General features: G+C 37.4%; 1 protein-coding gene across 2 annotated transcripts in view; it reads right to left on the reverse strand.

Moving 5' to 3' along the window:
* The window catches only part of RNF13 (ring finger protein 13), a 143,528-nt gene that overhangs the window by 11,907 nt on the left and 110,955 nt on the right, over positions 1-20,666 (reverse strand). For both annotated transcript variants that reach the window (XM_059920114.1, XM_059920115.1), the window contains one exon: positions 20,101-20,194. In XM_059920114.1, coding sequence (XP_059776097.1) covers positions 20,101-20,194 — 94 coding nt within the window. The remainder of the gene's footprint in view (positions 1-20,100; positions 20,195-20,666) is intronic.

Genomic DNA, 20,666 nt, shown 5'->3' on the forward strand with positions numbered 1-20,666 from the left:
GGAGAGGGACTGGGAGCAAATTAACTGTATACAAGCTGCGGATTTTTTTTTTAAACTAAGAATTGGTAAGCTAATTCTAAATGTTAAAGAGATGGTTAGTGTTTTGTGACTATATTTTATCCTGAAATAATGTAACTATTACCAAAGACTGATTATAGTCTGAACAATATGTGCAGTTTATTTAGACTACAGTGTGTCAGAATGTAATATCTCTGCAAAGATGGAGTACTCTTTCTGGACCACACACTTTATTGTAATACAAGAAATACAGTACAGGTTTCCCCTGCTACCTGAAAGTAGAGTTTTATGAAAACTTTCATAAGCCAAAATGGCACAAAGAAGCAGTTACCTTAGGACACATTTTGCTAACGGATGCACGTAAGCTGAGATAAAGCGCAGAGGCTCACAGCGACAGTTCACACTGGTTTGATGCTGAGACGCTGAGTGTAGTTCCCGGGGAAGGAGCTGGGGTGCCACTCTCAGTGCTCGGAGTGCGTGCTGCCTTCTACAACAGCTCGTTGCAAAACAGAGGCTGAACACTAGTTTTGCTTTTCACCCTTTTTTTATAAAAGCGAAAATCCTCTTTGGATTTCTTTCAGTTAGCAAAAACAGGTACTAACACAGGTCTTTCAAAAAAGCAAAGTGGCATTAAGCAAACTTTCAAAAAGCGGGGTATACCTGTTTTGTGGTAGAAAGTCATACTTTCTATGGAAATACATATAAATTACATTTGCCCTATCTCCACTGGATTGGAAATTCCTTGAGAATGAGGGTCACATTTCTTTGTAAGTTTTATAAAATGTCCATTACAACAACAGGTACATATTGACATTTACTTGGCAAATACCATGAACTATACTAAGGCAGAGCTTAGAGGAAGAACTGGGACTTCAAGGTTAACAAAGCAGGGAAAGGAATTAAAACTCCAAAAAAGCTACACAGAAGTATGTGGGTGGGGGAACAGGAGGCAGCTCCTCAGGCTAGAATGTAAGACGCAAGGAAGCGAACAGAGGGTGAGGCTGGGGGTGGAAGCAGGGGCCAGACCATGAGGTCCCTAGGCCGTGCTAAAGTGTAAGTCTGACTTTATTCTTACATATAAATGAGGCTCAGAATAAACCACAGAAGTTCTCTTACTGTATATAATTATGGACAGTAAGCTGCTATCTCTTAACGCCAAGCACAATGGCTGGTCAAATACATGTTGACGAAATGCGAAAGGAAAAGCAGTTCTGGACATACTGAATTTGAAGACTGTGTATCCGGGCAGAGATGTCTATTAGTTAACTGGATATGTGGAACTGGAGCTTAGGAGAAAGGTCTAGGTGGGAGATAGGCGAGTATGCAAGCCGCCAGGAAATAGCTCACTAGGAAAAGGCAAGGGTTAAGGAGATAATAACCTGAGATAAAACCCACAGATCTGTGCCTGACACACAGAAAGCTCTCAAAAGTGTGCTATCATTTTAAGCAAGCAGTGACCCAAAGGGTAAACGGCAGCAAAGGAGATTCCTACTTCACAGAAGAAGAGGACTGAGAAGACTGGTGACTGACTGCAGCAGCGCTCCTGAGTGCCTACCCCACCCACAGGCATCCGGGGTTGGAAACACGGCGCAGAAGAAGAGGGGTTACTGAGGGCAGTGAGTTGCACGTGTCAGTTCCAGGGAGGCAGAAAGCAGAAAAAAGCTGAGACTATCTGAACCACAAAAAAGTTGAGACTATCTGAACCACAACATACCTTTTCTTTTGAGGGCAGAGACTGTAACCCAACTTTATAAAATAATTCTTTACTGCTTCTTTCAGAGCGTAGCCACCACGAAACCGTTTAATAAACATTTCTAACTTAGTAAAATAAGTCTTAGAGGATGATCAGCCTACGAAAATTTGCTAATATAATACCATTTGGGAGAAAACATCTTTAAATAAAAAATCATACAACAGGTCATGGATAAAGAAGCCAAATGAGGCAATATATGTGAAAACATTTCCCATAACACGGAGTATTAAAAAAATGTAATTTTACAGTTAGAAAAAGTATAATTCAGAGTAACTGTAAGAAATAATCCAGTAGGACACAAAGGAGACACTTATCTAACAACTTCAGATTTCTTTTTCTTCAGAAGTTAAGGCATCCTGAACATCTAAGCTGGCCGGTGAAATTGCATAGATTTTATGGCTAGCATGAGACTAAACTTGCTTAGTTTGGGTCCATAATAATTTGTATTTGAAAAGACATGATTTTGCATTACTTTCTTCTCAGATCTTAGTGAGGTACTTTCAGCAGGTATTATCAGAGAGGTAGTTTAAGTGCTCAAGTCACACATTTAATCACTAATAGAACCAGGTCTTTTGGTTCCATATCCTGTATTCTTTGCACTGTATCATTTTGCTGATCCTCTAAAAGTTAACTGCTAACTTCCTCACTGCTATGGGGTTCATAAGAACTACTTACATTACTTACATAAACCCACCCCTCCAACTAGTATAGCTTTGATACAAATTGCTAAAGTTTACCTGTGGTAGAAGGAAGCCTAGGAACCAGCTATAGGAAAGGAAATGACTTGTGATTCTAGTGGAGTTTTAGAGCTGTCTATAATTCCTAAAATGGAATGACTTCTACCGGGAGAAGAGGTAAAATAATTAACATTCCTCACTGACTTCTACTGGATTTCCCTTTGGACATAAGATCCAGTGAGAGTAAGTAGTTTCTTTCTTTCTTTACTTTTTTTAAATTAGAAAAGTTTCAAACATACACAAAAGTATAATGACATATACCATTATACCACCTCATGTACCATCACTGAGTTTCAACAGTTTTCAATATTCTACTATTTTTGTTAGATCTGATAACTTCCTCTACTTTTTTCCCTGAAGTATCAATATTTAAAGCAAATTCTGAGACATATCATTTTACCAACACATGCTTTAGTATATATCTCTAAAAGATAAGGATTTTTAGAATTTGTAATCACAATACTATTACACACCTAACAAAATGAACAGTAATTTCTTAATATCATCCAATACCCAAGGCATATTCAAATGTCCTCAGTTGTCTTAAAACTGTCCTTTTGCAGATAATTTATTCAAACTAGGATCCAAACAGGGTCCAAACATTGCATCTGGCTGATGACTTTCAGTCTCTTTTAATCTAAAACTGCCCTGCCCTCTTTGTACACCTTATTTGTTAAAGAAATGGATCATTTGTCCTGTAAATGTGTCTGCATTTGGGATTTGGGTGATTGCGTAGCAGATTGTTAAGATGGCTACAGCACTACATCAATCATCCTATGTTCACACCAAAAATTCTACTGGCTCAATGACACCCTGAAGCAAATCAGAAAAAAAGCAACACTTCCTCAAGGTACTTTATTGCTCTTTGCCCCCCAAATAATTGTTATCACAAATATAGAAATCTCTGATAACGAAGAACGAATGAAAATCTCCCAGAGTTGTGCAATGTACAACCTGTACAATCGTATGTTGCAGCCTGGATTGAGAGTTCTTGGTGAGATAACTTCCCACAAGTAAGAAAAAGTGGGTGGGATTTCTTTTGGATAAACTGGATTATTTCAGTCTTTACACTTGAAAGGCATAGAGAACATCAGTTTTCAACACTATCATTATCCTTTGACAGTGATGAACTTGACAGGCTTTTCATACTTTCAAACTGTGTATGTAGCACCAAGCATCTGGACTAAGAAAAAAAATTCAAGGTTAAGGCTTTTGGCAAAGGATTAACTTTTTAAAAAAATTTAAATGGTCTCCAATGCTATGTTCATGTGGAAACCATCTTGATTTTATACTTTTCATAATTATGACAAAACAGTTTGACTTTTTCACAGACAATAACGACTACCAAAATGTGTTTAGTCTGCCACTTCTAAAAAATTCATCCAGTGATTGGTTCTAAATTTCTCATAATTTGGCTTACAATGAAATGATCATAGGTATGCTGAGAACAAAGTTTTACACTGTCAAATCTTTTGTGCAAATTGAAAACTACTGTCAGTGGATACAAAAGAGGGCATATTAGCAAAGGTTTGGAACTCTACCAGCTGCTGGAAAGTTTAATATTTTTAGGACTAGGATAACTGAATTTAAATGGTTTGTGACTTAATTATAATTTGGAGCAAGTAGCAAATATCTGAATTCCTACTAAGTAAGTGCCGTGCTAGGTATGAATGTTTCTTAAAAGTTAAAAAATAATACAACCTATGCAAAGAAAAATATCTTCAAGATGTAGACTAATAACAAATAATTTAAAAATGTGCGACCCAACTCATTTATGTATTAGGAATTCACAAAAAGATGCATTAAGTCAAAATGTTTTCTAAACTATTAATTCAATAGTTAAAGAAACCAGTGTGAGATCTTTTGTTAAAACTTGGAATGACAGTTCCTTTTTGACTTATACTCACTACTGCATCCCCAATGTTTAGGTAGAACAGTGTGTCCAGAGCACAGCAAGTGCCCAGTATATATTTATTGAATGCATGAATAGATATTTAAATCTGGAATTTACCATACAAGTTAAGGTATAAGTTACTTAAGGGCAGTATTTCTTAAAATACTTAAAATGTATTAATACTTTAATACTTAAAAGTATTTCTTAAAAGCAGCTTTATATATCAAAAATAATATTAACAAATAATTTTGTTGGCACTAAACTAAAGGAAGACCTCATGAAAGACAGGTAGATCTCATCACGCCTAAACCTTTCTAAGAATACTGGACTGACCTGGAAATGTGTAAAGTAACAGGAATTCTCATTTACCTCTTGTAGGATGGCAAATTGGTAAAAACACTTTGGAGATTAACTTGGCACTATGCAGTAAATTTGATGATATACATACTCTATGACTCAGCTGTTTCACTCCTAGGTAAATAAATGATCTAGAAAAACACCTACAACCAAGGTGGTATGAAGCAGAAGTAGTAGTAGAACTAGAAGGGCAAAGGGGAGACTTCCAGTTTCTGGTGTCGCACCTAAGGATCTTGGAAAAAGCTCACAACAAGGAAAAAGCTAAAAAAAACTGAAAATCAACAACTCTTTTTAGATCTATTGAAGGACTAAGGTCACAGAGAAAACTGCCTCCCCCCGAATTGGACAGACAGATTAGCAGATATAGAGAATCACAACCTACTAGAGCAGAAGCCCAGGAGCAAAAGACTGTGGAAAACAGCACCAGGTAGAAAATCATAAACTGTAACTGATAAATTGCTGGAGGCTCAGTGTAGATGAGTTTGAGAGTTTAAAACTCTAGGGGAAGTTTTCTGGTCTCGCACGCACGTAAGAAGCAGAAGTCACGATTCTGCCATAACAAGTAAAAAACTGAGCAAACTGAAAAATCAATAATTCTTCTTAGCTCCATCAGAGAAATGAACTCACAGAGCAAACTGCTGCCCCCCACAATGGAGATACAGACAGGTAGATACAGAGAATCACAACTTATCAGAGCAGAAACCCCTGAGCAGAAACTTCCCCAGGAACCAGTACCAGGGTAGGAAAAACTGAACTGTAATTGATGAACTGCTAGAGGCTCAGTGTGTACAAGTCAGAGTTTAAAACTCCAGCGGAGCCTGAGCATTTTTTGTGAGTTTTATCTTGTGGCGCTCTACCAGGTTCTCACAGTGAATGGTGGAGAAAAATCCCCTTGGGCTTCTGGAAGGGGAGGGGAAAAGCAGCCACTTTAAATTATGCCAGGGCATTCTGTTCTTAACAAGCCTGCCCTCAAGGATAAACTGTCCTAACCTATTAGGGTTTTTATCAGAGTCTAACCAACATGGAGGAAGGGAAAAACCCAACTCCAACCTCTCCAGCCATCAGGTCACACTAAAGGCTGGGAAAAAACCAAGAGGCACTTGTGAAGTTCACAGCCCAAAGCCGACAGGCTCACAAAAAGATTGAGACCTACTCATAGGATTATAGAATGCTTCCTGTCCCCCACATCTCACCATCACACCACCAATGGCCTACTTAATGGAATTCCTTTCACTCAGAATATCATGTCCCACTTTTCCAACAAAAAATTACAAGGGATACTAAAAGGCAAAAAACACAGTTTGGAGAGAAAGAGCAAGCATCAGAACCAACCTCAGATTCGGCAGGGATGTCAGGATTATCAGATCATAAATTTAAAACAACTCTGATTAATACGATAAGGACTTGAATGAATAAAGCAGACAATATGCAAGAACAGATGTAGGTAATATAAACAGAGAGATGGAAAATCTAAGACAGAATTAAAAAGAAATGCTACAGATCAAAAACATAAACAGAAATGAAACATGCCTTTGATGGGCTCATTAGTAGACTGGACACAGCTGAGTAAAGAATCACTGAGCTTGAAGATATGTCAATAGAAACCTCCAAAACTGAAAAGCAAAAGACTGGAACAAAACAAAACCCAATATACCCAAGAACTGTAGAACAACTAAAAAAGAAAGGTGTAGCATGTGTGTAATGGGAATACCAGAAGGAGAAGAAAGAGAGAAAGGAACAGAAGCAATATTTGAAGAAATGATTGAGAATTTCCCCCTGTTAATGTAGGACAAAAAACCACAAATCCAGGAAGATGAGAGAGCACCAAGCAGGAAAATGCCAAAAAACACGAAACCTAAGCATATCATATTTAAACTGTAGAAAATCAAAGATTAAAAAAAAATTATCTTGAAAGAAGCCAGAGGGAAAAAAATACCTTACCTTTACAGGAACAAAGATAAGAATTACACCTGACTCTCCTCAGAAACCAGGCAAGCAAGAAGAGAGTGAAGTAAAATATTTAATGTATTGAGGGAAAAAAACCCCACCAACCTAGAATCCTGTACCCTGCAAAATTATCCTTCAAAAGTGAAGGAGAGGAGTGATGTCAGCAAGATGGCAGAACAGGAAGCCTGCCCTGGGTCTGCCTGCCACCATGGAGGCTTAACATTAACAAACAGACCAAATGCCTCTCTGAGAAATCCAGAAAACAGTTAAAAGGTTCCTGCAACAAAGGCAAGGGTGAAGCCAACAACATCAAAGCCCGCTAAGAAAATTCATTATACTGTCCACTCTCTTGCACCAGAACCTCTCTCCCCTGGGAGGAAACCCCCAACTCCTGTGTTCTACCTGGGAAGGGAAAGGTATAGAATGTATGCCCAATGTCAGAATTTTAGAAGGGCTGCCCAAGGGAGCAGTTTCTATCTTGATGTATCCAAGTACTGACAAGAATGGGGTGCCAGACTGGGGATCTCTGAGAACAAAGATGATAAACTATGCACTAGGATCTGCAGTACCACAGAAACACACTAGATAGAAGCTCCAGTATCACAATTTACTACAGCTCCAGAGAGGCTGCAGTCTTACATGCAGACACCGGGGGAGCTCCTGAGTAGACCCTATCCTCACTTGAAGACTTAACTATAAGGTTACCACAATCACAATATGGAATTGGTGAAAAACATACATATAAATGGGGCAGAATAAAAAGCCCAGAAATAGAGCCACATAAATATAGTCAACTGCTCTTTGACAACAGAGCAAGAGAGAAACGATAATCTTTTTAAAAATGGTGCCAGAACAACGAGGCATACCAAAAAATTCATCTAGATAAAAGAGAACTTTATCAGGGACTTCCCTGGTGGTGCAGTGGTTCAGAATCCACCTGCCAATGCAGGGGACACAGGTTCGATCCCTGGTCTGGGAAGATCCCACATGCTGTGGAACAACTAAGCCCATGTGCCACAACTACTGAGCCTGAGCTCTAGAGCCCATGAGCCACAACTACTAAAGCCTGTGCACCTAGAGCCCATGCTCTGCAACTAGAGAAGCCACGGCAATGAGAAGTCCGTGCACCGCAACGAAGAGTAGCCTCTGCTCGCCGCAACTAGAGAAAGCCTGCACGCAGCAACAAGGACCCAACACAGCCAAAAAAAATAAACAAACAAAATTTTAAAAATTCACCTTTAAAAAAAAAAGAGAGAACTTTATCATTGTGATAAATGGCATTTTTTTCATTTTTCTGATACTGAATATAGTTCCCTATGTTATACAGTAAATCCTTGTTGCTTATCTATTTTATGTACAGTAGTTTGTATCCAATAATCCCATACTCCTAATTCCCTCCCTCCTCTCCCTTTGGTAACCATAAGTATGCTTTTTATGTCTGTGACTCTGTTTTGTATATAGATTCATTTGTATTATTTTTTAGGTTCCACATATAAGTGATATCATATGATATTTGTCTTTCTCTGCCTTACTTCACTTAGTATGATATTCTCTAGGTCCATACATGTTGCTGCAAATGGCAATAGTTCATTGTATTTTCATGGCTGAGTAATATTCCATTGTATACATACACCACATCTTCTTTATCCATTCATCTGCTGAAGGACACTTAAGTTACTTCCATATCTTGGTTATTGTAACTAGTGCTGCTATGAACACTGAGGTACATGTACCTTTTTGAATTAGAGTCTTCGTCTTTTCTAGATGTATGCCCAGGAGTGGGATTGCTGGATCATATGGTAGCTCTATTTTTAGTTTTTTAAAGAACCTCCATACTGTTCTCCGTAGTGGCTGCACCAATTTACATTCCCACCAACAGTGTAGGAGGGTTCCTTTTTCTCCCCTGCCAGCATTTATTATTTGTAGACTTTTTGATGATAGCCATTCTGACTGGTATGAGGTGATACTCATTGTGGTTTTGATTTGCATTTCTCTAATAATCAGCGATGTTGAGCATCTTTTCATGTGCCTGTTGGTCATCTGTTATACCTTCTTTGGAGAAATGTCTATTTAGGTCTTCTGCCCATTTTTTCATTGGATAAATGGCATTTTTGAAAATCATACAACTAACATCATACTCAATGGTGAAAAACTGAAAGCTTTCCTCCTAAGATCTGGAACAAGATAAGGGTGCATGATTTCACCACTGCTATTCAACATTGCACTGGAGGTTCTACCCAGAGCAATTCACAATGAAACGAAATAAAAGGAATCCAAAATTGGAAAGGAAAAAATAAAACTATGTATATTCGCAGATGACATGATCCTATGTATAGAAAATCCCAATGAATCCACAAGAAACCTACTAGAGCTAATAAATTCAGCTAAGTTGCAGGTTACAAAATCAACATATCAGTTGGGTTTCTATACACCAGTAATATACAATCCAAAAAGAAAATTAAGAAATTAATTCCATTTGCAATAGCATCTAAAACAATAAAATATGTAGGAAAAAAATCTAATAACAAAGGAGGTGATAAGACCTGTATACTGAAAACTGTAAGACATTGATGGAAGACACTAAAGAAGACCTAAATAAATAGAAAGACATCCCATTTTCATGGATTGGAAGATGTAATATTGTTAAAGTTTCAATGCTACCCTAAGCAATCTACAAGTTCAACACAATCCCTGTCAAAATTCCTACAGCCTTTTTTGCAGAAATGGAAAACTCAAACCTCAAATTCAGATGGAATTCGCAAGGGATCCTAAATACCTAAAACAATCTTGGAAAATAAAGAACAAAGTTGGAAAACTCATACTTCCCAATTTCAAAATGTAGTGCAAATCCAGAGTAATCAAAACAGTGTGGTACTGGCATAAGGACAGACATAGAGATCAATGGAATAGACTTGAGAGTCTAGAAATAAACCCCTTCATCTATGGCCAATATCTCTGACAAGGGTAAAAGACCATTCAATGAAGAAAGAATAGTCATTTCAACAAATGGTGCTCGGACAATTGCATTTCCACATGCAAAAGAATAAAGTTGGAGCCCTACCTCACACTATATATAAAAATTAACTCAAAACTGATCAAAGACCTAGTATGGGCTACAACCATAAAACTCTTAAAAGAAAACATAGGGGTAAATCTTCATGAGCTTGGAATTGGCAATGTATTCTTTTTTTTTTTTTTTTTTTACAGCAGGTTCTTATTAGTTATTTTACGGCAATGTCTTTTTTTTTTAAACAGATCTTTACTGGAGTATAATTGCTTCACAATACTGTGTTAGTTTCTGTTGCACAACAAAGTGAATCAGCCATATGCATACACATGTCCCCATATCACCTCGCTCTTGAACCTCCCTCCCATTCTCCCTATCCCACCCCTCTAGGTCATCACACAGCACCGAGTGATCTCCCTGTGCTATGCTGCTGCTTCCCACCAGCCAACTATTTTACATTCAGTAGTGTATATATGTCGATGCTACTCTCACTTTGCCCCAGCTTTCCCCTCCCACCCCGTGTCAGGTCCATTTTCTATGTCTATCTCTTTATTCCTGCCCTGCAACTAGGTTCATCAGTACCATGTTTTTTGTTTTGTTTTTAGATTCCATGTATATGTGTTAGCATACGCTATTTGTTTTCTCTTTCTGACTTACTTCACTCTGTATGACAGACTCTAGGTCCATCCACCTCACTACAAATAACTCAATTTCGTTTCTTTTTATGGCTGAGTAATATTCCATTGTATATATGTGCCACATCTTCTTTATCCATTCATCTGCTGATGGACACTTAGGTTGCTTCCATGTCCTGGCTACTGTAAACAGTGCTGCAATGAACATTGTGGTACATGTCACTTTTTGAATTATGGTTTTCTCAGGGTATATGCCCAGTAGTGGGATTGCTGGGTCATAAGGTAGTTCTATTTTTATTTTTTTAAGGAACCTCCATACTGTTTTCCACTGTTCACAGCCACTGCACTGTTTTACATTCCCAGCAACAATGCACAAGGGTTCTTATTCTTCCACATCGTTGTCAATGTTCTTTGAAGCACAAAACCTTTTAATTATGATGAAGTCCAAATTCTCTATTCTTTTTTTTTGTTCATGCTCTTGGTGTCATAATTAAGAATACACTGTGGAACAGTATGGCAGTTTCTCAAAAAGTTAAACACAGAATTGCCATATGATCCAGCAATACCTCTCTTAGATACTTACTCAAAAACTGAATGCAGGAACTCAAATATACTTTTACACCAATTTTCAGTGTTATTCACAATGGCCAAAAGGTGGAAGTAACTCAAGTGTCCATCAGCAGATAAATGGATATACAAAATGTGGTAAATTCATACAATGGAATATTATTCAGTCATAAAAAGCAATGAAGTTCTGATACATGCTACAACATGGGTAATCCTTGAAAACATTATGCTAAATGATATAAACTAGACACAAAAGGACAAATATTGTATGATTCCACTTACAAGAAATATCTAGAATAGGCAAATTTGTAGTGACAGAAAGTAGACTAGAGGTTATCAGAGACTGGTGGGAGGTGGGAATAGGAAGTAATTGTTTCAGAGGTACAGAGTTTCCAGAATGATGAAAAAGTTTTAGAAATAGATAGTCGTGATATCTGCAAAAACATTGTGAATGTAATTAATACCATTGAATTGTACCCTTAAGATGGTTAAAATGACAAATTTTATGTTACATACATACTTTACCAGAATAACAAGAAATATTAAAAAAAAGAATCTGGGCATAGATGTTACACCATTCCCAAAAATTAACTCAAAATGGATCATAGACCTAAACGGAAAAGGCAAAACTCTAAAACTTCTAGAAGATAACATAGAAAATCTAGGTGACCTTGAATTTGACAGTGAGTTTTTAGGTACAACACCAGAAGAATGAACCATGAAAGAAAAAAGCCGATAGGAGGGACTTCATTAAAACTAAAAACTTCTTCTTTGAGAAAGACATTGTTAGAGAATGAAAAGACAAGCCACACACTGGGAAAAAATGTTTGCAAAATACATATCGGATAAAGGCTTGGTATCCAAAATATACAAATAATTCTTAAAACCCAAATAAGAAAACAACCTGTCTTAGTCCACTTGGGCTGCCATAACAGACACCATAGACTGGGTGGTTCAAACAACAAACATTTACTCCCCACAGTTCTGAAGGCTAGGAAGTCCAAGACTAAGGGGTTGGCCAATTTGGTTCCTGGTGATTGCTCTCTTCCTGATTTGCAGATGTCTGCCTTCTTGCTGTATCCTCACATGAGAGAGAGATCATCTCTCTTGTGTTTCTTCAAGTATGAAGGCACTTAATCCCATGCATGAGGGCCTCATCCTCATGACCTAATCACTTCCCAAAGGCCCTACCTCCAAATATCATCACATTGGGGATTATGGCTCTAACATATGAATCTTGGAAGAATACAAACATTCAGTCAAGTGTACAACCCAATTAAAACATGAGTAAAAGATCTCATCAAAGAAGATATACAGATGGCAAATGCAAATAAGCATATAAAAAGCTGCACAACATCATATGTATGAGATACCACTACACACCTACTAGAATGGCTACAATACAAAACACTGACCACACCATACGCTGGAGAGGGTGTGCAGCAACAGAACTCTCAGTTATTTCTGGTGGGAAAGCAAAATGGTACAGCTGCTTCGGAAGACAGTTGAGCGTTTTCTTACAAAGCCACACAGTGTCTTACCTCATGATCCAGCTATCATGTTCCTTGTTGTTGACCCAAATGTGTTGAAAACTGATGTCCACACAAAAACATGCACACAAAAGTTTATTGCAGCTTGATTCTTAACAGCCAAAACTTGGAACCAACTAAGATGTTCTTCAATAGACAATATGGATAAACATACTTTGGTACAGACATACAATGGAGTATTATTCAGCAACAGAAAGAAATAACCTATCAAGCTACAAAAAGTCATGGAGGAACCTTAAATGCATATTTGCTATTCCAACTATATGACAGTCTGCAACAGGTAAAACTATAGAGACAGTAAAAGATCAGCAGTTGCCAGTGGTTTGTGGGAAGGAAAGAGAAAGGGATGACTAGATGGAGCACAGGGGATTTTTAGAGCAGTGAAACTATTCTATATGATATGGTAGATACATGACATTACACATTTGTCAAAATGCACAGAATTGTACAATGCAAAGAGTGAACTCTCACACAAACTATGTACTTTAGTTAATAATATTTCAATATTTATTCATCATTTGTAACAAATGTACCACACAAATGAAAGATGATAATATTAGGAGTATTTTAAGAGGGGAGGGGCATATAAGAGCTCTCTATACTTTCTGCTCAATATTTCTGTAAACCTAAAACTGCTCTAAAAATAAAATCTATTAAAAAACAAAAATGTTTTTTAACAAAAGGCAGGGGTGGGGCTTCCCTGGTGGTGCAGTGGTTGAGAATCTGCCTGCCAATGCAGGGGACACAGGTTCGAGCCCTGGTCTGGGAAGATCCCACATGCCACGGAGCAACTGGGCCCGTGAGCCACAATTACTGAGCCTGTGCATCTGGAGCCTGTGCTCCGCAACAAGAGAGGCCGCGACAGTGAGAGGCCCGTGCACCGCGATGAAGAGTGGTCCCCACTTGCCACAGCTAGAGAAAAGCCCTTGCACAGAAACGAAGACCCAACACAACCAAAAAATGATAATAATAATAATAAATAAATAAATAAAATTTATTTAAAAAAAAAAAAAAAAAAAACAAAAGGCAGGGGTACTGTGTTATTCTAAATGTCAATGTCACAAAAGACAAAGGCTGAATAACAAGTCCAGATTAAAGAAACCCAAAGAAATATGATAACTACATGCAATAAGTGATACTAGATTGGATACTATACTGGAAGAAAAATTATTATAAAGGAAGGAACCTATTGGAACAAATGACAAAACTAGAAAAAGGAATGAATTAGATTAAAATAGTCCATCAACAAATTTCTTGAAGTTGGTGACTTAAATGCAGTACCACAAAAGAATCTCCTTATTCTTAAGAAATACACATGAAAATATTTAGACATAAAGGATCATGATGCATATAACTTACTCTCAAATTATTTAGATGAAAAATTTTATATACATACATACACACGTAAAGAAGGAGAGCAAAAATGATAAAGCGATAGGTTGCCTCCAAAAACTCATGTCCACTTGGAACCTGTGAATGTACCTTATTTGGATATAGGTTCCTTCCAGATGTAATCAAGTTAAGATAGGTTACAATGGATTTGGGTGTTCTTATAAGAAATGGAAATTTAGACACACATACACACACAGGGAAAAAAGCCATGTGAAGATGGAGGCAGAGATTGGAGTTATGCTGCCACAAGTCAAGGAAAGCCAAGGATTGCCAGCAACCACCAGAAACAAGGAAGAGGCAAGGAAGACTCCTTCCCTAGATTAAGAACAAAACAACCCTGCCAACACCTTGAGTTTGGAATTCTAGCTTCTAGAACTATGAGAAAATAAATTTCTATTGTCTTAAGCCACCTAGTTTGTGGTACTTTGTTACAGCAACCCTATGGAAGCTAATATAGTAAGTAATAGGTAAATCTGGGTAAAGGGTATATGGGTGTTTTTGGACAATTCATGAAAAGTTTTTTTGTCCTCTTAACAGACTCTTTCTCAGAACAAAAGCTTTTTAACTTTGAAGCAAAGTTTTTCTAAGTTTGAAATTATTTCCCAAAAGGTTAAAGACGAATACAACCAAGGACTTGAACAGACATTTCTACAAAGATAGACAAATGGCCAATAAGCACATGAAAACATGCTTAACATCACTAATCATTAGGGAGATTCAAAGCAAAACCACAATGAGATACCATGTCACATCCATTAGGGGATGACTATTATCAAAAAAAACCCGGAAAATGACAGCATTGGCAAGGATGTAGAAAAACTGGAACTCTTGTGCAGTGCTGGTGGGAACGTAAAATGATGCAGCCACTATGGAAAATGGTATGGTGTTCCTCAAAAAATTAAACAGAGAATTACCATTTAATCCAGCAATTCCACTTCTGGATATACACCCAAAAGAACTGAAAGCAGAGACTCAGACAGACATTTGTACCTCTATGTTTATAGCAGCATTATTCACAATAGCACCCAGGTATCTAGCAACACATGAATGGATAAACAGTATGTGGTATATACATAGAATATTATGAATATTACTCAGCCTTAAGGAAAGAAATTCTGACGCATACTACAACATGGATAAATTTTGAGGACACTATGCTAAGTGAAATAAGCCAATCACTTATTATTTTACTTATATGACGTACCTATAAAAGACAAATTCACAGAGATAGAAAGCAGAATGATAGTTGCCATGGGCTGGTGGGAGGGGAAAATGGAGAGTTATTGTTTACTGGGTGCAGAGTTTCAGTTTGGGAGGATGGAAAAGTTCTGGAGATGGGTGGTGGTGATGACTGCACAACGATGTGAATACAGTTAATGTCACTGAACTTTACACTTAAAGATGGTTACAGTAGTAACTTTTATGTTATGTCTATTTTACTACAACAAATACAATAGTTGTATGTATATGTTTAGAGGTAGGGTGGCCTTGACAAGCTGATTTTAAATTTACATGGAAATTCAAAGTGTCAAAAATAACTAAAAGTTGTTGAAGAGCAAGGTGGGAGGACTAACTCGATCAGATATCAAGACTTACCATAAACCTATAGTAACTGAGATAGTGTGGTATTGGTATAAGGACAAACAGTAAGACCAACAGAAGTCCAGAAACAAACTCACACACACGGACACTTGATTGTGTCAGAGGTGACCAACACTGTGAACAGTGTATTTTTCATACTTAGCTCTGGGACAACTGGATATCCTTATACAAAATATCGAATTGGAAATCACTTAAATTGGGCCCCCATTTTACATAATCAATTTAGGTAGACTAAATACCCAAACATGAAAGGCAAAACTATAAAGCTTTCAGAAGATAACATAATATCTATATGACCTTAGAGTATGGAAGAAGTTCTTTTAAAACATGCAAAAACACTACCATAAAAGAACTTCAGGGGACTTCCCTGCTCGTGCAGTGGTTAAGAATCTGCCTGCCAATGCAGGGGACACGGGTTCGATCCCTGGTCCAGGAATATCCCACATGCTGCAGAGCAACTAAGTCTGTGTGCCGTAACTACTGAGCCTACGAGCCCACGTGCCACAACTACTGAAGCCCGCACACCTAGAGCCCGTGCTCCGCAACAAGAGAAGCCACCGCAACGAGAAGCCCGCGCACAGGACGAAGAGTAGCCCCCGCTCGCCGCAGCTAGAGAAAGCCTGCACACAGCAACAAAGACCCAACACAGCCAAAAATAAATAAATAAATAAATAAATTAATTAATTAAAAAAGAACTTTAGTCCTGTGAAAACATAAGCGACAAACCAGAAGACAGTTAAGACACAAAAAATCAGTGAAGAACTGATTCACCACACACCACAACTCCAGGGTGGGGTTGTGAGAACATCTGAAGAATTCCTCCTACATGTAAAAAGCAGTGGAGGGCTTCCCTGGTGGCGCAGTGGTTGAGAATCTGCCTGCCAATGCAGGGGACACGGGTTCGAGTCCTGGTCTGGGAAGATCCCACATGCCGCGGAGCAACTAGGCCCGTGAGCCACAATTGCTGAGCCTGCATGTCTGGAGTCTGTGCTCCGCAACAAGAGAGCCCGCGATAGTGAGAGGCCCGCACACCGCGATGAAGAGTGGCCCCCACTTGCCGCAACTAGAGAAAGCCCTCGCACAGAAATGAAGACCCAACACAGCAATAAATAAATTAATTAATTAATTAATTAATTAATTAATTAATTTAAAAAAAAAAGAAGTGGAGGATAACCCAACAGAAAACGACATGAAAGGTGCTTCACAGAAGTGAAAATCTAACTAGTAAATAAAAATATAAACAGGCACTTAACCTCACTGACGAGTAGGGAAATGTAAATTAAAACCACTATGAGCTATCTTTATAAACCCATTGGATTGGCTAAAATTTAAAGGGCTGTCAGTACAAAATATTGGTACATATGTGGGACAACAGGAACTCCTATACACTATTGAGGGGAATATAAACTGGTACCATCATCACTTTGAAAAAAACTTGGTATTATCAAATAAAATTGAAGATATGTATATCCTAAGCCAGCTAATCTACTTCTAGGTATATACTCTAAAGAAATTCATGCTCATACACACCAGGATATATGTACAAGAATGTTCTTAAAAGTATGGTCTGTAATGGCCCCAAACTGGGGAAACAAAACAGAACAATGAATATCAACTATACTTCAATAAAAAATAAATAAAAAACCCAAATGTCTATTAATAGTAAAATGGATAAATAATATATTTATACAAAGAAATAAAAGTGAATGAACTACATATACATGTAATAAAGTGGGTTAATTTCACGAAAAAAATTGTTAATAAAAGAGGTAAGACCAAAAACGCAATTCAAAACTAGGAAAAATTAAATCATATTGTTTTGGAATCCATACATAGGTGACAAAACTTAAGATAAAGGCAATGAAATGACTGTCATAAGCCAGCATAGTGATTACTTCCAGTGAGGAGGAAAGGATTACAATCTAGAAGGGGCCACAGTAGTTTCTGCAATGCTAGTAATGTTCTGTTTGTTGAACTGGATGGTTCCAGAAAAATGTCTGATATACTTTTCTGTATACATGTTATACTTCACATTTTTTAAAAGATGTGACGGTATGGTAAGGATAAACACCACTCCATACAGATGAACATGGCTAGAGAAAAACACACAGTTATGCTGATTGGTTCATAACTATGAACCTGAAAGGGAGGTTCAGGCTCCCAGGCAATGTTTTATATTTCCCTAGCCCATCTTCCCATCTACTTTCCCAGAATAACATTTTATACCTTTCTGTTCTTAAACCTCCAAAATCTCCTTCCCCATCCTCATTTTTCAGTTGATGATTGTGTTTCCTACTTCATTGACAACAATGGAGGTAAAGAATATTTCCACAGCCTGACCACCATAAACACTACCAGGATTTTGCACCCACATATTCTACTTTCCCTAAGCTCAACTCTCCATGCTCCTATCTAAGGTCAATCCACCTATTTGTACACCAGATCCCATGCCTTCTTGCCTTCACAAAGACATTATTATAGCAATTCTCCCATCTATCACCTACGTCATCAATTTCCTTCAGCAATACGCTATTATTTCTTAACGAAACTTCCCCTACCAGCTACTACACTATTTCTTTGCTCCCCTTTGTAGTTAAGTTTCTTGAAAAAGTTGTCTATAGTTACTTTTCCTCTCCTTCCATTCTCAAACCCACCACAATCAGGTTTATGGACGGACCACTCTGTCAAAACTGTACATCACGATAATAACTTCTAATGGTCAATTAGTTCTCATCTTACTTATCTATCAGGAACATTTGACACAGGTTATCTATCGCTCCTTGCTCCTTAGAGATTTGCATCACTTGGTTTCTGGTAAACCACTCCTTCTGATTTTCCTCTGTATAACTCAGTCACCCCTTCTCAGTCTCCACTGCTGATTCCTCTTCTTCCTTACTCAATGTTGGGATGCCCCAATATGTCTTTAGTATTCTGTCCATCCATACTCATTCTCTTGGTAATCTCATCCAGTCTTATGATTTAAATATATCTTTTTATATCAATACTTCCAGTTCAGACCCCTCTCTTAAACTCCAGACTCATTTAAATGTCTAGTGAACATGTGAAATTCCACATGTCCAACACTGATTTCCCAAATTTCCTCCCCAAACCTGCTCCACCATCTTTATTTCTATTTAAGGCAATGCCATCCTTCCAGTCACTGAGACCAAAAAATCTGGAGTCATCCTTGTTTCCCCTCCCCATAACTAGTCCATCAATAAATCCAGTACATTCCACCTTACAAATGTATCTAGAATCTAAGATTTCTTCACCCCCTCTACTGTTGCCACTCCAGTCCAAGCCACATGCGTCTTTCACTTGGATTACTGTGACGGCCCCCATCTGGTCTCTGCTTACACCCCGACCCTCTGCATCTTATTCTTAACATAGCAGCAAGAAAGGCCCACTCAACTTTTAATTTAGATCTTTTCTCTGCTCAAAATCCTACAATGGCTACTTATCTTACTCAGAAGAAAAGCCAACTATGCATGCCCATTTTTAGCCTAGGACAATATCAACATCATTTTTTTTACTCTTTTTTCCCCCCTGGTTTTAGGAAACATAAAAATAAACACACAAAATGGAGTCTAAAAAAGTGATTCCTAAAGCCAGCCCTCAAATTGGTTTATGAATAACTTTTACTTAATCCACACTGTATGATGACAGCACACTGCATTTTTATGAATGTCATTATTTATTTTTTAACATGTGATTTTCCTATTTATTTGTTGTTACATTTTATATTTTTCATAAACTATGGTTATTATAAATGGTAGGTTTTTTAAACATTTTGTTACCTGGAAAAATAAAAAATTTGCAGAACTAATTTTTTTTTATTGAAGTATAGTTGACAGAATTAAGTTTTAATGCCTTCTCTATTTCTCCTTTCCACTCTCTATGCATTTTCTTTGCTGAATTAAAAAACAGAACATTTTTACTGGTACAGAAATTGAAAATTCTGGGGACTACTGGCCAAAAAGATTTAATAAGCATGGACCTACACTAAAAGCTCACCAAGCATAAGCAGGAGAAACTACATTGGCTAGAGTATTAGACCCATGCCCCTCCCCAGCTCTCTTAGTGCTGGCTGTGAGACATTAAATTTTTTGCCTTTCTGACCCTCTATTTCCTCATCTATAATGCCCATTACAGTACCCATTTCATAGAAATATGAAAATTAAATGAGATGATACATTTACAATATATTGACACATAATAGCTATCTACTGTGTTTAGTTAACACAACACTATAAACTATGTGTTTAGTTACTGCAATGTTAATACAGTGGTGGTGTAGGGTGGGAGAGAGAGTGGGAGGCAGACCAGTGGGAGCAGACCACCCAGGTGGAGGGAAGTATTTTACCTACTGATGTTTAGAACTTCTGGCACATGGGGATAATAAAAAGCATTTTGGTCAGTTTCATTATTGTTTTTAAATTCTCTGAAGACCATGTATCCCCTTCTTGCCTTCACCAGGAAAACCACAGCAAAAGACCATCTTCCACATTCACTCATTCATTACCAACTGAGTGTTAGGCATAGGGTATGGCAAGGACTCAGAAGATTGCATTAGAGTATAATCACCATGTATTATTAAATAAACTAAGGGTTTTTATTTAGAAAATAAAAATATTCACTTACCTTTTTTGAATTTATGTATAGGGAGTTTCTTAAGTTGATCTTTACGAAGTCTGTTTCTTCTAGCTCTATGTCTATCCTGGACAAATTTTGTGATCTAAAAATAAAAGAGAAAAAAAAAGGGAGTCAGATATTAAACATGCAAATAGAAAATGACCATTAAAATAACAAATGTCTTTTATGTTTCTAGATAGCTGCTACAAATCAATTCAATTTATTTAAACCCTAGTCATGAGACTATTAATTAAAATATCCATGATTAGTTATCATTAGTGATTAGTTAGCCCATAAATTATCCTTTGAATTTTTATTCAATGACCTAAATTATCTTTAATTTACTCTGACAAAAACATTATAAATAACATGTAACTATTTGTTTGCAAAAATATAAATGGTAGATTCCAGGTTACAAAGACTCCACTGGATCAAAAATGGGGGGGGGTTTGGACTTTCTGTAAGTTACAAACTAATAAAATTTTCAAACATAACATGCATTAAACTGCACTTTCAGTGGTTCTAGCAGCAATATGGACAGAACTAATACAGAACACCTATACTATAAATATTCA

This window comes from Balaenoptera ricei, chromosome 4, assembly GCF_028023285.1.
Source record: "Balaenoptera ricei isolate mBalRic1 chromosome 4, mBalRic1.hap2, whole genome shotgun sequence".
Lineage (NCBI taxonomy): Eukaryota > Metazoa > Chordata > Mammalia > Artiodactyla > Balaenopteridae > Balaenoptera > Balaenoptera ricei.